General features: G+C 41.5%; 1 protein-coding gene across 12 annotated transcripts in view; it reads right to left on the reverse strand.

Annotated features, from left to right (window-relative positions):
* The window catches only part of PPP1R12A (protein phosphatase 1 regulatory subunit 12A), a 110,588-nt gene extending 95,185 nt beyond the window's left edge, over positions 1–15,403 (reverse strand). For 7 of the 12 annotated variants that reach the window (XM_085045670.1, XM_085045598.1, XM_085045634.1 and 4 more), the window contains exon 1: positions 15,051–15,402. In XM_085045670.1, the coding sequence (XP_084901796.1) occupies positions 15,051–15,287 (237 nt within the window). In that variant the 5' untranslated portion in view covers positions 15,288–15,402. Of the gene's footprint in view, positions 1–15,050 lie in introns of all 12 variants that reach the window. The other 5 variants (XM_085045624.1, XM_085045659.1, XM_085045595.1 and 2 more) reach the window with 2 other exon arrangements.
* Positions 15,404–16,218: the final 815 nt, after the last annotated feature.

Genomic DNA, 16,218 nt, shown 5'->3' on the forward strand with positions numbered 1-16,218 from the left:
AGTATATTTATACTAAGCCACAGATTCATGGAAGTGTCCTTTTAAGCATATAGTTTGTCACTTCTACTTTTAATAGGCCTTTTAGTTCAGCAATTCCACACCACCCTCTACAACCATAGATAAAAAGTATCACTGCTGTGTGAAAATGTACATATTTGTCAACCTATCCTGGTTTCCTGCTATCCAATCAATAAAAGCTAATTCAATGCAAATTCACACTAACTCCCTGAAACAGCAGCCACAGAAGTTAAGGCTGGGGAACAGCAAGAGTTCATTGTTTTAGGGAAGGAAGCTAGGGAAAGTAAGAATTGTGAAGAAAAGATTTATTTGAAAAAAGAAACAAATCTTCAGATAGTAAGCAGTGCTTTCATATAAGTACTTGCTGGCTTTTTGGGAAAAAAATCCCAGATTGCAAGCAAGTGGCAAATGCAAGACTCAACTGTCATTTGGTTTTTGAACAGAAGAACAAAGTTATGAATTTGCTTCACTATTTGTCTCCTGGAATTCACAGCTGCTTGGCTCCAATTTCCATCTGCAAAATGAATAATTTCCATTTTAGGAGACCAACTTGCAGGAGGTCAGAGCAATCTGACTATACTTGATTACACATCATAGTCGGTTACAAGCTGAAGGAGCTGCTTGTGCCAGTACATGCACAAAATAAAATCTAAGTTCATCATAGCAAGTGCACCAGAACTTCATCAACTGAGGCTAAAGTTGCACTGAACTTTACTACTGAGATTCAGCTACTACTGGAGAATTTAATATCTACTTCTAGCAGTTTTAGGTCAAATGCTGGATGAAATTACAAATTAAATAATCTCATATCACAGTGATGGAGAGTAAGGATTTTGGCTTCGTGCATTCAAAGACTTCACTATCTCAAAATTCAGTGGTGTGTATAACTGGTATGTTTACCAATTAACACATGCAGAACATCCATTCTTCTCCTTCCTCACAGTCCTTTGCAAGAACTCAGGGAAAAAAAAAAGAATTAGTGATTTATGACACTTAGTGGAAGTACAAGTTGTTATGACTACTAGCAAAATACAGGAAAGAATTATGAAAATACAGAAAATTCAGAATTCTTTAATTTTATGTGACATGTATATTGAAATCACAGGTCAAAGCCAACACTTAGAGACTCGAAGGTTAATGCTTGTCAATTTGAACATTCTTCTAAAAAAAAAAAAATTACTGACATTGGTTTCAATTCCCAAGCTCAAAAAGAATGCTGAAAGAGTCTATTGTATCAAAGATTCAGACACCATTAAAGGCAAAAATTTAGCTCTTTGTTTTATGGCTGAAGAGCACAGTCAACCAGCTAAGCACCTGTTCTAGCCATAAAGTAACCGTAGGAACTGTAAACTCTAGTAAAAATAGCATGAAGACATCATGATCTTACAGGTTGGTTACATCACTACTATACATCTGAAGTTCTACAGCACACCTGCCTATTAAATCCTGAGCACAGGGGATATCACAAGAATCAATAAACTATATGGCATGAAAACACCTCAATAGCTGCAAAGAAAAGCCACTTAAAGTGGGAGGGGAGAAAATTATATACACTTACACCACAATCATCACAGCAGCCTGTTTTAAAAACTCACTACCACTTTTTGAGGTGGAAATTAGAAGTTCTTTAAGTGAAATAGATCAGAAAGTTCAGACGTCTCCAAATACTTCTAAAGCTAAGTGAGCAAAGCCGCTACAAGTTTGCTCTAACCTATAAGCTTCTGATACTCACCTACACAAGGTATCTATTTCTGCTGGAAAAATGTAACTTTGCTTGACCACAGCTCCTTGTAACTTCAGCCCCTTCAGCACGAGGTTTTCAGTAAACTTTACACAACACCACAACTCTTACAGCCTTTACCATAACCAGTTCAATCTCACCTCCTGCCCTCATTTAATGAGATGCAGCACTTCCCTTTGTGTCTTGCCTTTCTGGACATTACCTGTGACAGAGACAAAGGGAACACGTGATGACAAGTCAAAAGCCTCAGGTCAAACAAGCCTCAGAGCACACTTTCAAATCCAAGACAGCAAAGTAGCCAGACCACTGACTCAATTGCAGAAACTCACCCCTTGCTGGCTAAAGAGAGGATTCTCTTACCACGACAGGCCAGTCCATTTAGCCAGTATATTACAGCCCTGCCACATTTTTCAGTTTAGACACTGTGACAGGTGTAACTTTCAAGTTAAAGGCTACTCTCATTCCCTCCACCTCCCTTGCAGAAAATGAGGCAGACATATTACCATTCCCTAGTTATTCCAGAAGACCCAATCACTCTGCTATTCATCAGCCTTTGACACCATCTCCCACAGCATACTCCTGGAAAAGCTGGAGCCTGTGGCTTGGACGGGTGCACCCTTTGCTGGGTTAAGAACTGGCTGGATGGCTGGGCCCAAAGAGCGGTGGTGAATGATCTTGCAGCCAGTTTGGGGTGACATTTGACTGAAAACTCAGTATGAGTTGTTAGCATGCACTCACAGCCCAGAAAACCAATCATACCCTGGGCTGCATCAAAAGGGGTGTGACCAGTGGGTCAAGGGAGAAGATTCTCCCCATCTACTCTGCTCTTGTGAGACCTCACCTGGAGCGCTGTGTTGCTCCAACAGTTTCATGCCCTTCCTTTGGGAGCACCAGAGGAACACCACAAAGTCGATAAAAGGACTGGAGCACCACCCCCACAGATTCAGGCTGAGAGAATCAAGGCTGCTCAGCCCAGAGAATAGAAGGCTGCACAGACACCTTATAGCAACCCTCCAGTACCTGAAGGGGGGCTTCTGGGAAGCCAGAGAGGGACTTTTTGTCAGAACTGTAGTGACAGGACCAGGAGTAATGGGTGCCAATAGAAAGAGAGGCAATTTAGACTAGCTATTAGAAGAAATTCTTTACTATGGGGGTGGTGAGACACTAGAACAGGCTGTGAATGTGGATGCCTCAGCCCCGGCAGCTGGACCAACCTAGTAGGAGGTGTCACTGCCCGTGGCAGGGGTTGGGCTGGGATTAGATGATCTTTAAGGTCCCCTCCAACATTCTCCTTAACATTCTATGATTCTGTGATAAATAATTTGGATTAAGGTAAATAGTTTAACAGAGCTGTAATATTCCCAGTGAATCAAGAGTCACCAGAAGTGCCAGAAGCATTTCACAATCTACACTCTGAGGTGACAAAAGCCAAAGTATATGGAAATCTTTGGTTTACATATTTGGCTTCACAGGAACAACTTCCTGTATTCTGCTATTATTTGCAGTAAGCAAAGTTAAAACATTCCAGAGAGAGACATTTATAGAGCACTCATAGGGGGGTGCACATCATTTGGGGGGATGGAGAGTCATCTTAGGTATCCTGACAAGGAGGAAGAGAAGCAGAAATGTAAAGATCATGTGTCTCAAAGGTTGCCGACAGTACTAAAGGAAAAGAACCTGCATTAGACCTTTCTTGGAGGAAGAAATCAAAGTAGAGCACATGCTGGGTTTCTATAAACACCAGCACCTTGTTAAGCTCTCAACAGATGAAGACATGAATTTGGAGACTGCTTTCATAATTCTAAAAGCACCAATAACCAACCAGTGCTGCTTATTTATTGAAAGCTACAAGGCAGATGGATTTGATTGTCAAAAATTCAGTTTCTGTAGCACAAGTAAAGCAAGGAGACAAGTGGACAGAAAAAGAGAAAGGAGGGCAATTTACCTGGATTAAAAAAATTCCTACCTCTGTCACTGTTCTATCTTAGGAGCAGAAGATTGTTTTCTACCCTGCCTTTCCCTATTAAAGGGAAACTTATGCAACTGTATGGTGTAATACAGGTCTCATGAATCAGACAGCTACCAAAAGCTAAGTACAGAAGTGTATTGATAAAAACAGTTAGTGATGTCACTCCAAGTTAAATGACGCTCCTCAGCTCTACAGCCTATCATGAGCTCAACTGCAAAACAGCTGAAGCCAGATTTTAAACCATTTTTGTTTTAAAAATTGAAGGTTCTGACCTAAAGTTTAAAACCCAAGTAATATTTGCAGTTTCAGCTGCAGTAAAGCAGTCCAAATCAGCTGACATATGTTAATTCTTTAAATTTTGCATAAGCACTCTCCAAGTATTAACAGAATGCAAAGCATGTTATCAAATACCTTATCGGCAGTGAAAAATGACAAAGCAAAATGCATAGGAAAAACATCCACCAAGAAAATTCTCCCATATTTAAGTCATTTAACTTGGCAATATAAAACAAAATTAGATAATTACAGAGAAGAAATGAAAAGTGCTCAAAATCCTAGATGAAATTAAAGAACTAAGCCTTTCAAATGCCATCATAAGAGTTTGTCTTGAAAAGACAAAGGACTTGCTACAATATGTGCAGGTAAGCAACTGTTGAGATACAAAGCCCTTTAAGGATCTCCCAGAAGGGGGAACTTACACACCAGATCTTCAAGCAAACACTTCAGTCATATCTCTGCATAGCTGATTATAAATGATGTCACTGAAGAATCTATGACTCTGATGCCAAGGTTTCTTAATAGGAAGTTACTTTTAAGTGCTGTTTGGTCTTTTATTTGACTCCCTATAGTGTGCAAGCCTTCAACTTTTATTTATATGCTGTGTTTTGGGGGGAAAAGAAAAAACCAAACCACACACACAGGAAAAACAACAAAAAAATCCTAAAAACAAACTTAAAAGGAAAAGTATTTTAAAGTATTTGTAATAGGACTACTATCATGCAAGCTTTTCCATGCCAGAGCTTTCTTAGTTTTACGTTTTAATGTAGCATATGTACCTGATGTGGCAGGTGCCTTACTCTAAAAAAGGATGCCAAACCATTAGTTGCATCAACAGCTTCTGAAATCCACCATCTTACTAATCACACATTTTGTTTTAGTAGGTTTTCCTGGTTTTTGTAGAGTTTTTGTAAGTCAAACTGAAGCTGTAGATCTTCCCTCAGGAACTGCTCCATACGCATCCAGAAAAACTCCTGTTTCCATGTTCCTTGTGCCATTGAATCTGTTAATGATTCAGCTGCAGATTTGGTTCACAGGTAAAGTGATTCTCACAAGGTTAGGCTTCTTGAAGCAAAAAATTCTCATAGTACTTATCTGCAGCAGTCACGTCTTAACAGCTACTTGGGATTGCAAATACTATTTGCTGTAATTACAATCAACACATTTTTTACTATTACAAAGCACAGCAACCTCTTCAACTGCTAAGAACACAATTGAGAAACAGCTCTCCCACCCCCAAGATGTCACATACATAACTGATAAAACACTTTACAAAATATATATCTTCTGTGATTCTCAAGATAAAGTTTTTCCCTATTTTTTTCAAAAACTGTAGTTTTTAAATCACTACTGCTATATTTACCTAGAGCTACATAAAACTTGTTTCTACAGTAACTTCATGAGCTTTCTTTGGAGTCATGTTTGATAGATAGGGAAAAGCCTGCCTTCAATATTTCATAAGTCTGTTAGAAGTGTTAAGTACAAGAGCCACTAGACCTGTTAAGTCACACCTCTGCAGAGATGGAGGAAAGCTGTTTCTCTTCCTAAGTGAAAAAATACCCAATAAGCACTGTTACACACAAGTATGAGCATGCACTACCACTATTACACACATACAAGCACAGCTATAGAGACACAAATGCCAAGCATTTGGCCAGGCTGTCTGCATGAAAGTATTAAATTAGTGACCAGAAAGCCATGTATAGAGAGATTCATAAACAAAAACCCACTGAGAGTCCCAGTGCTAGCACAACTCACTCCCTCTGCTCTGCTATACTCAGAAACCAAGAAACTGGCATTACACAAAAATTCTTCTTTCAGAGGCAAGCATTACACTTTTATTTTCTACTGAAATGAAGTAAAGGCTCGTCATAAAAAAAATAGGACCTAAAACTATTCAATTCGCTACAGCAGCTGAACAAAACAAAAGTGGTAGCAAATTGTGAAGTTTGCCGAACTTTCTAAAGACATTGTTTTGTATTATTTGATAGAACTGAGATTATTACTTAACAAGAATACAAATTTGGCCTGCAGACAATGTTGGCACCCCAATTTTCACTCCTGATTTTGGATAAAACCTAAGGTAATTAGTTTTGCCCTTATTTGCAGTGGGTTCAGCACCTAAAGCACCATGTTCAAAAACATTTCCAAATAACAGATTAGCAAAACAAGTTCAAGAGCATTGATTTTTCATACCTAAATAAAAAAAAATAACATAATGGTCCAAAAACAATGAGGAGGGTTACTTATATTTTACAGAATACAGGAACAGTAGTCAAAATTCACACTGATTGAGGAAATAATACAAGTAGTTTCAGATTGTTTCATCTCTGGGATGGGGAGGCACACTTTTGGAATGCTAATTTATTTCATTAAGATTCACTTAAGCCTACTTATTCAAGTATAATTGCATCTATTTGCAAACACATTGCAAGCAACAACACTTTCTTGGGACAACATGCTTTGCAGCCTTAAAAAAACCAACTTTTCCACTTCAGTAACAGAAGCACAGGTTTTTGCTGAAGAACACTAAAGCAAATGTCAGGATATTTGCAAGCTGCAAGTTTCAAAGCCCTAAGTCTGAGATGGTATTCCAGTTTCAAAAGGGGCCCACAAGAATCATGGATTTGACAGAGGAATGCAGCTCCTCAGTGAAAGCTTCATCTAAGTTAAGTGTTTTAGAAGGCAGAACTGACCAGACACATACAGTGTGTCAGCTGCACTCACCTTGGCTACCAGATGAAGGTATTGTTATTTTGCCTTAGACAAATACTTGCTTCAAGTGTGAAACTGTAAGAAAAATAGTAAGGTAAGTTCATCCTTTAAGGTTGGAGATGTGTTAGAACTACTAACAAAGAGACTGCATGTAACTTTATCTCAGTCTTTGTTTCATGCTAGTATTTATCTCAGTCTTTCTGTGAAAGAAAAAAAAAAGAAAATCCTACAAACTGAAAACAAATTATATATATGTGTATATATATATTAGATCCACAACACAAAGCCAACACTTGCAAATATCTCCCTGATGTACAAAGAAAACTCAAATACTCAAGAAGTGTATGTATAAAAATAAAAATATATAAATAGAAATATATATTACATATATATACTAACATAAAAGAACATAAACATAAATATACATATGTATTTTTTACTCCAGTTATTCTTCTAGCTTCAATATCAGGGTGGTAAAACAGAAACTGCAAAACTTAATAATCACCTCAGAACTAAAACTTGTATAATAATCACCACTGGCTGGCTAACTGATCACATCAAAGCAAGCTGCCATAATTCCTACTCAAGACCCTGAACTGCAATCATAACATGAGAAAATAAAGTGTATTTCAGGCTGATCTGAAAATAAAAAATAAAAACCGTATCAGTCAGACTTGGCCCTTTTGAATGTTTTAGGGCTAGAATAATTTTTAACAACCACAGCTTACAGATAATTTACTAACAAAATAGATGGTTATGTGTTAGTTATAGAACAAATTTAAGCATTCAGAAACCACAGTAGTATAGGAACTATTTATTTGCTATCTTGAAGACAAACCTGTGCGTAGGCCCAAAATGAGGCTACATTTACTGGTCAAGATTGTCAGGGGTCTCACCTTCCTAAAGTCAACTCTACTCTTCATTCTGTTTAACAGACTTTTAGAAGCCATTAGCCTAACAAATACATTGTTAATGGGGTAAGTCTAACACCACTCAGGAATAAATGGGAAACAGTGTTGTTCAAAGACTTCATCATATTGCTCTAATTTTGGTTTTGTCAATGAGAAGGCAAAGATTCAGGGTTTCCAAGATATGTACAGTGGCTGATGCAGTGTGCTCAACAACTGAAACTCAACAGCTGGGTACCATGCCTTGTCAAAACAATGCATTACAAAAAAAAAAATTAACAACACTACCCCACTGCCCTTCAAGTACCATGATCATCTTTTGCCTTCGTGTTCTGTCTTACAGTCTTGAAATTACTAGAAAGGAAACAGCTGAGGAATGCTGCTACTCTTATGCCATGCTTTCCACTGACTGTTATTTCAGGAATGCACATAGGAAAGTAAAGGAGCTTGGAATGTCTTCACCCATCCAGCAGCATCAGAGGCTGCCCAGCTTATGGATGGCTCCACTGCCTTACAGCTGCATTCCAGTTTGCATTTTACAGCTATCAAGATCAATAAAGAAAAAAAAAAAAAAAACAAAAAAAAAATTGTTGGGCACTGACAAAACATTTGTTAGGCAAATGTCCTCATATACAGCATGTCTTACTTGGTATGATCTATATTTATACTACAATACAGCAGTACTAAGACTTAATTTACAATTTCTTGGTTGCCAGAATCCCAGAAAGGTGTACTCATGCTACAGTTGTTCAAAACTACCACCATATTCCTTTCAGAGTGCATTAGTTTGTCTAAGTGTAACCCACCTGAATATATCCTTGGATAAAATTTCAGTATTTGCTAGAACACATGCATGTTCCTCAGGTTCACATGGTGTGAGCCCAGCCTCACGAAACACAATTACACAGAGAGACTACCAATTTGCTGGGCTCTCAGTTTTTGAGAGGATTGCACTAAGTGTCTTACTAGCCTAAGTAACAACTTTGAGAAAGGGAGCAAGCGAGAGCATGAGCAAAGGGATAAACAAGTAAAGAACTGGACAAGAGCCTGTCAAACCATCTGTTCCAACTAAAACGTAGCATATATTCTTAAGCCTGGAGTACAGATCCCTCCAGAGTGGCATCTCCATTAGTGATTTATTCTGACTGCTTCTGTCTCCATGCCTCAGATTTAGCTAACAACTGAAGTCCAGTAACTTGGTATAACAGCATTCTTGCTACTACAATGCAAAGATCAAAAAGGCCTTAAATGAAGGCTGTTCATATCAATTTTATTCATACATACATAAGCACATCTCATCTACTCTTACAAGGTACTTTTTGATGACTTATGAAAAAGTGCTCAAAAAATACCAAAAATACACCAGAACACACAGAAAACCATAGACAAAGCTCCACTGTAAAAGCAGCATTAATGCTACAGGCAAATTCATATTTAGAGACCAGCAGAAATTGTCCCTGAACATTAGCTTCAGTAAATATTAAAGCCCTACTAGCTGAATTCATCCTTACACTGGAATGTAGAACTTTTCCTCCATGACTAGCAAGTTTAAGAAACCTGTCAGTTACACTAACATGGAAATCAGCTTTAAATACTACTAGTAATTTCTATATGCTAGAATTCACTTGGGTTATTCTGTTTGCACACAAGAAATATCCATAGCAATGAGAACACACAGAAATCCCAGGTTCAAACTTGACAGACCACTCAGAAATAAGAAAGCTAAAAAGGTGAAGAGATTGTTACACATTTCTTTTATAAAACACCAAGGAGAACACAGTTTTTTAAATACAGTATTTAAATTTCCACTATTACACTCACAGTATATTATGAAAAACCACACCTTTTTCCCCCCTCCTCTTGCCTCCATTTCAAAGAGTGTAAAAAAAAAAAAAAAACCACTTAGATGACAAGATCAGTAGGAAGTTAACAAGTACTTATTGTACCATCTGAACCTAGCTACTGTAACTACAGAGTGAAAGATCTGTGGCCCACACAAGAACTAATTACAAAAGGGAATTGAAACAAATATGCCTCTGTAGTCTGATCACTGAGTGAAGTCAACATTACATTTATTTCTGGACTAATTTTCTCTGTGCTTTATTGTACAGATGAAAAATATATTTCAAAAAAGCCGCAATAAAATATTAATACAACAAACTGAGAAAATTAAACCAAAATTCTCAGTGGTAGAACATCTACAATGAGTTAGGAGGTTTGGGGACTAAAAAGTTGGTTCCCCTCCAAACAGTAAGACTTGGGCACCAGTTTTGTACCTGTGTACAAACCTTTCTGTACAAAATGAAGTCCTCCTACTTGACAGTTCTGAAAAATTAAAAAGTTTACCACATGCACCAGTATTTTCATTCTCCAAAAGAGGCATGGTAAAAGTCATAGCTAGGAGGTTACTAGGATAGCTTTGAGCTATTTCTATACCTTCCTTACCCTTGGTTGTTGGGTGTTGCTCCTATGATGCAAACACCCTAGAGATTTAAGACTCTAGCAACCTGTTCTTTGCTCTTATGTCTTGACATGCTGCATGTGCTGTAGCCCCAGCTCAAATACATGACCTGTATTATAATTTATCAGAATAGATCCAGAAAGTGAAGCCATAATGCCCTCTATCAAGTTCTAACGCAAACATAGCGCCATTTTATGTCCCTTTTATATCACTGGCTCATGTTTGAAAGGGTGTTGTAACAAGGACACAGTTGATCCCAAAGGTATCTAAAGGTAACAAGTATGGATACTTGTTACCATATCAGGTACCAAGAACATGCTACCAGAAGCCCTGACAGAACTTTTCACATAAACAATTGGAAAAATTCCCGCAAAGTAAGGTACTTCTTATCTAAGAAATAAATCTCATAGAACCCAAAGGAAACATTAAGACAGCAATAACTGTCCTTACTCAGAAAGAGTAAGCAAATATTCAAGGAAACAGAGAGAATCCTAATTACTATTTAGGGATAAACGTAGCAGAGTTCTACAAAAGTGGCAGCAAATCCAAATTTCTATTTAACACTGCATACTGCTCTGTCTGCAAACTAATACATGAATATAATGTTGGTAAAACAGTCTCACCTTCACATTCAGTTGAATACTTAAAGAGCTGCAGAAAGCCACTATTTGATACAGAGACAGCCTTCACGGAATTTTGTTTAATTAAACTGTAGTTGTCACAGACAAAAAAAGATCACATGAATCCTTCATCAAGGAGTAGGGGCCTTCACCAGCAACACTCTCTGTGGGTATGCAATGATTGCAGTGCATAAACAGCCAAGACAATTTCCCTTATCTTACCTCAAAAGCAGTACCCTCCCCAGGAAGAGGCAAGATCAGAACAGAGGACACGTTCTTTTAATGCTACGTGATAGAATTAGGCTGCAGAGTTCACCTTCCTCACCCAGAGAGAATGAGGCCAAAAAACAAGGTTGCCATCTCCTAAGTCTGACCAGCCTCAAACAAAAAGGGCAGCCAAAAAGCAGGCTGCATAAATTGTCATACCTAACCACAGCCTAACCTCAGCCAGAGCTGAGGTGTGTACAGGTACTCCACACTGCACATCCCATACTCCCAGGGGAGCAGTGTGCACAGGAAATCCAGCCTTTCAGGAAACTGGCCACATCGTGGTCCCTCCCCACTACATGTAGCCTTTCCATGGTGATGCCCAGAAAGGGTGAGCTCCACTTTCCTGTACAAAGCTCTACGTAACTTCTACACAAACCACTTTCAGCCACTTAAGCAATAAATTCCAGTCAGAGCTAGTGAACTAAGTGCTCTTTCATGGAAGCCAAGGAAAGCAGAAGAAAGTCCAAACTCTGAGGAATGATAGGTGTTAAGATTTCAGGATGAGAGAACAGAACCCCACTCTGAAGAAATATGCCTGCCTAAGGGACCAGATTTTATTGAAAATATTAAATATTCTTTTAAGATTTCAGAATATGCCACTTTTACCCCCACTCTGGAGAAACTAATAATGTGCAATGTCACAGTTCACCATTGGGCTTCTTTTTTCTCTCAAGTTCCCCTTACATTTATTGTTAAGGCATATTAGAAAAGCTGCACTTTAAGTTATATCTCATCCTGTAGAACAGCCGTCTGGGAGTGCAACATTCAAAACTTCAACCTCCACCCCAGTAATGGCACTGACATATGACTGAAAATTTAAGTTCTCATTTAAAAGTAAATTTTCTGGTCTTACACATACATACACACAATATATATGTAATGCAGACTATGCAGCTGAATATACACTATCCTGCTGCAATATCCTATATTGCATATAAATCACACACTACAGTTTTGTCCTCTGTGCTGAAGGCCTAACCTGAGAATTTGTGCAGAACAAGTTCTTAAAGTGAGGCACATTTGAACCCAAAATTACATAGAGGGACAATAACCATCACCTATTGACAATTTCTCCTCTTCCGCATGATCCCAAAGAATTTAATTGACCTGTCCTCATATATGATGCACTCAAGTCCACTCATTTATGCACATGTGGACAGAAAACAAAATCACTCACTGGCAGTGTCCAGAGCTGAAACAAGTACCTATAGATATCCTCCCCCCTTCCTTCTCTCAGCTACCAAGTCAAGTAATTTTTTCTTTCCCATACGCTTAAAGAGAAATTATTCTACATGCAGCTTTCTGATGGTGATGGCATTCTACCCTACTCAGTGGAAAAGCTTAGCTAATGGCTTTAGCAACACAGCTTGATGCTCCATTAGAGACCAGATCTGAAGTTCACCAGAATTTCAGGATTAATGATACTTTCCTCTCAGCACTTCCAGCTATCTGGGCTGTGAAAGAGAAAGTACAGCTTAAGTCCCTTCCTATAACTGCCATATGTAGCAAGAAAATCAAAGGCAAAATAGTATATTAAATATTTCATCTTATCGCTATTTCAGACACATTAATCTCCTCTCAGTAACTAAAAAAAATAAATAAATTGATGGAAGACAAAAAGGACACAAGCCAGAAAAGCACAACTATTTTATCTTTGCTGAGATAAATTTATTCCTCTGAAGCAGCAATGTCAACATGGGATCTGACAGACGACACAAAAAAACCCCAACCGACCAAAGAGTCACAAAGTAACAGCAAGCCATGGCAGTCTTAAACACAACAACATGGACTTGAACACAATTACCATCAGTCAGTCAAAACTGTCAGGACAAATGACAAGTTTTTGAAGAGTTTGCTTTGGGAACAAAAAAAATTAGTTTTGTTCATGCCGCAGCCAAATTTGATTAAATGAATTAATGTTATAGACTGCATCATGTGTGATTTGCACCTTTTATATGGCATATTAGAGGAAAATAAGATTTTGTGTTAATAATGAAGTGAAACCATTCAGAGTCAGCTATAGCCAGGGATTTGTTGTATTTTTCTTTATAGCAACAGGCAACATTCACTCACTGTACTGCCTCAAGAGGATTATAACTTCACAACTGATCTTATTTGCTTCCAATATCATAAAATCAGAAAAGGCTCTTTGATATCACGGAAGGAGGGGAGGGGGGAAGAGCAGAGTGAGCAAGAATTTTAGCAGTGATGTAAACCTTTACCTCTGTTCCCTCAGACTTTGCCCTTCCAAACTGCAAGCTGACTACAAAGTGAAAAAAAGGGGAGAAGAAGCTCAGAATTATCCTGATGAAAGCTTTTTTGTAAATAGTATCAAAGACGTTTTGAAAATGCCATGTGCACATGAGAAAGAGAGAACGCCATCTCTTATTCTAACAATAGAGTTAAACTAAACGTCATCCTTTCCCACCAATGACTGGAGTACAGCAACTTGCAGACCCAAGGATCTAACCAGTTAAGGTATGACTTCTAATACAGAGCTCCCTGGAAGCATGAAGCAATCATAACTTGATTAGAGGAGGATAAATACAGAAAACCTCTCAACGAAGAGCCAGGCTAGCCTGCAGTCAGGTAACCGTGCTGCAGTAACACGCTGACAGGCTTAACCACAACACACATTGTTCCAGTTCAGTTCACAACTGAAAGTAAACCAACACCCTTTACAGGGGCACAAGTGACAACTTAGACACAGAAAACAAAGCAAAGAGTAGTAGAATTGTGTATCTCATGTACAAGAGGGGATTCTATCCAGTGCTGCAGGGCAATTTATGTATTTCTAGAGTCTCATATCCTTGAAAAATCTATATGAGATGGAGAAAACAAATTCACCATCTCTTTTTTTTTTAATGTAAGAAACTACCTCACCTAACCATTTTGGGAACATTTTTACTTGATCAACCTACAACACATAATCATGAAGATTTTTTTTAACTACTGAACAACTTCTAAACTTGAGAACGAGAAGCCAGCCTGTCAAAGATAATTTTTTGCTTTCCATATATTCAGTGAATCTAATATTATGTGGAAGCTTTCGGCCTTCCAGTGAAAAAAACTATTCAGGCAAACCCGCATTATCTCCGGATTGCCACAGCCTTTCCTTATTTGGCTAACGTTTTGAGATTCCAATCAGACTGCTATGAAGTTCAACATGCACAAAGCATCCATTTTGAGGAAACTTCACAGCTAGTTTCACGTCCGTTCCCCCCACTGCCCCAAGTGAAAGTTACCTCCCTCGGCACCAACCCCCCTCCCACATACCCACGCCAGAACAAAACGATATGGTTTGGGTTTTTTACTACTTTCCAACAGAAAAAAAGATTAAGAGCCCTGCTCCCCTGGAAGTTCAGCTTTCACACTGTGGCGGGAGCCATCGGTAATGAAAACAGGCAGCCCTTATTGATTCGCGTTTCTGTATAATGAACAAAACACTGGTTTCCCCTAGAAACCGGAGAGAAATAGATGTTCCGTCTCTCAACACGCCCGCCCGCACACACGAGCGGCTTTAATCGGCTCAGCTGCTGCGGAACCGGGGAGACGAGGGCAGCAGGGAACTGCTACCGGGATCCCGGGCAAGGGGCAGCGGCGGAAGCGCCTCCCGGAGGAGCCCGCTTCTCTCACCTGCGGCCACCCTCCCACGCCGGGGGGCATCTGCCCCCGACCCCCTCAGCCCCCACGGGACAGGGCCCGCTCCCCCGGCCCTCCGAGAGAGGCGCTGCCAACAGGGGAAAGCGAAAGAGGGTCAGCGGCACCTCCTTCCCGCCTGAGGAGAGGCCCATCCGCCCCTTCCAACACCCGGCCCGCGGGGAGGGGGTGCAGCCGGCCGCCCCTGCAGCCCCGCCGGCCCGGCCCGCGGCCCCTCCGGCCGGTCCCAGGCTGACCCTGCCGCCGCCTCCCCGCCCCGACACCCCCCAGCGGAGGGAGCGCAGCCGCCTCCGGCCCCTTCCTCCTCCACCTCCTTCTCGGGGAAGGGGGGGCACTCGGCCAGCCTCGCCCCCCCTTTCCCCTCCCCGCGCCCCAGTCCGACCAGGGGCCCCTCGATCGGCCCGGCACCGACCTGGTGGAGCGCGGTGAGCCCGTCCACATTGGCGTAGTTGATGTCGGCGCCCCGCTCCAACAGTCGCAGCACCTCCTCGGTGTCCCCGCTGGAGCAGGCGGCCAGGAAGACGGCGCCGTCGTCGAACTTCACCTTGGTCTTCTTGCGCTTGACCACGGGCGGCTCAAGGTCGGTCTCGGAGCCGATCCAGCGCTTCAGCTGCTCGTTCCGCTTCTGCTTGGCGTCCGCCATCTTCATGCCCCGCTCGCGCCGGCCCCCTCAGCCACCGCCGCGCCGAGCGTACACTTTATACCGCCACTATCCCACAGCGCACCGCGGCCGCGCGCGCTTCACCCGCCCAGCGAGGGCGCGGGGCGGGCGGGACCGGGGGGCGGGGCGGGGCGGGGCGGCCTCGTTAGCATAACCCCGCGAGATTTCCGCGGGGCGGGCAGCGGGGCGGGAGGCAGGGCGGGGCCGGGAGTGGGAGTGGGAGTGGGAGTGGGAGTGGGAGTGGGAGTGGGAGTGGGAGTGGGAGTGGGAGTGGGGGTGAGAGGGGAGTGGGAGTGGGAGTGGGAGTGGGAGTGGGAGTGGGAGTGGGAGTGGGAGTGGGGTGGGAGGGGAGTGGGAGTGAGAGGGGGAGTGGGAGTGGGAGTGCGAGTGGGAGTGGGAGTGGGGTGGGAGTGCGAGTGAAAGTGGGAGAGCAGTCTCGCCCCGCCTCGCCTCCGTCGGGCTGCTTGGCTGAAGGGGCTGTCTGTGCAGCCACTTGAAGGGAAAAGGGGACAGAAATGGAGCAACTTGCTAAGGGTCCTGTGTTTTGGGAGATTAGACATGACCACGTCAGACCAGCTTGATGTACAAAAGCAGCAACTCCCATTTGCTTCTACACTCTAGGAGCCCTCCAGGGAAGCTAGAGAGGGACTCTTTGTCAGGAGCTGTAGTGACAGGACCAGGAGTAATGGGTACAAATTAGACTAGATATTTTGAAAAAGCTCTTTACTTGACTGTGGTGAGACACTGGAAGAGGTTGCCCGGGGAAGTTGTGGATGCCCCAGCCCTGGCAGTGCTCAAAGCCAGTTTGGATAAGGCCTTGACCACCCTGGTCTAGTGGGAGATGTTCCTGCCCATGGCAGGGCAATTGGGATTAAATGATTTTTAAGATCCGTTCCAATCCCTTAACATTCTACGATGC

The sequence above is a fragment of the Lichenostomus cassidix genome, chromosome 1Aa (genome assembly GCF_008360975.1).
Source record: "Lichenostomus cassidix isolate B80296 chromosome 1Aa, HeHo_3.0, whole genome shotgun sequence".
Taxonomy (NCBI): Eukaryota; Metazoa; Chordata; class Aves; order Passeriformes; family Meliphagidae; genus Lichenostomus; species Lichenostomus cassidix.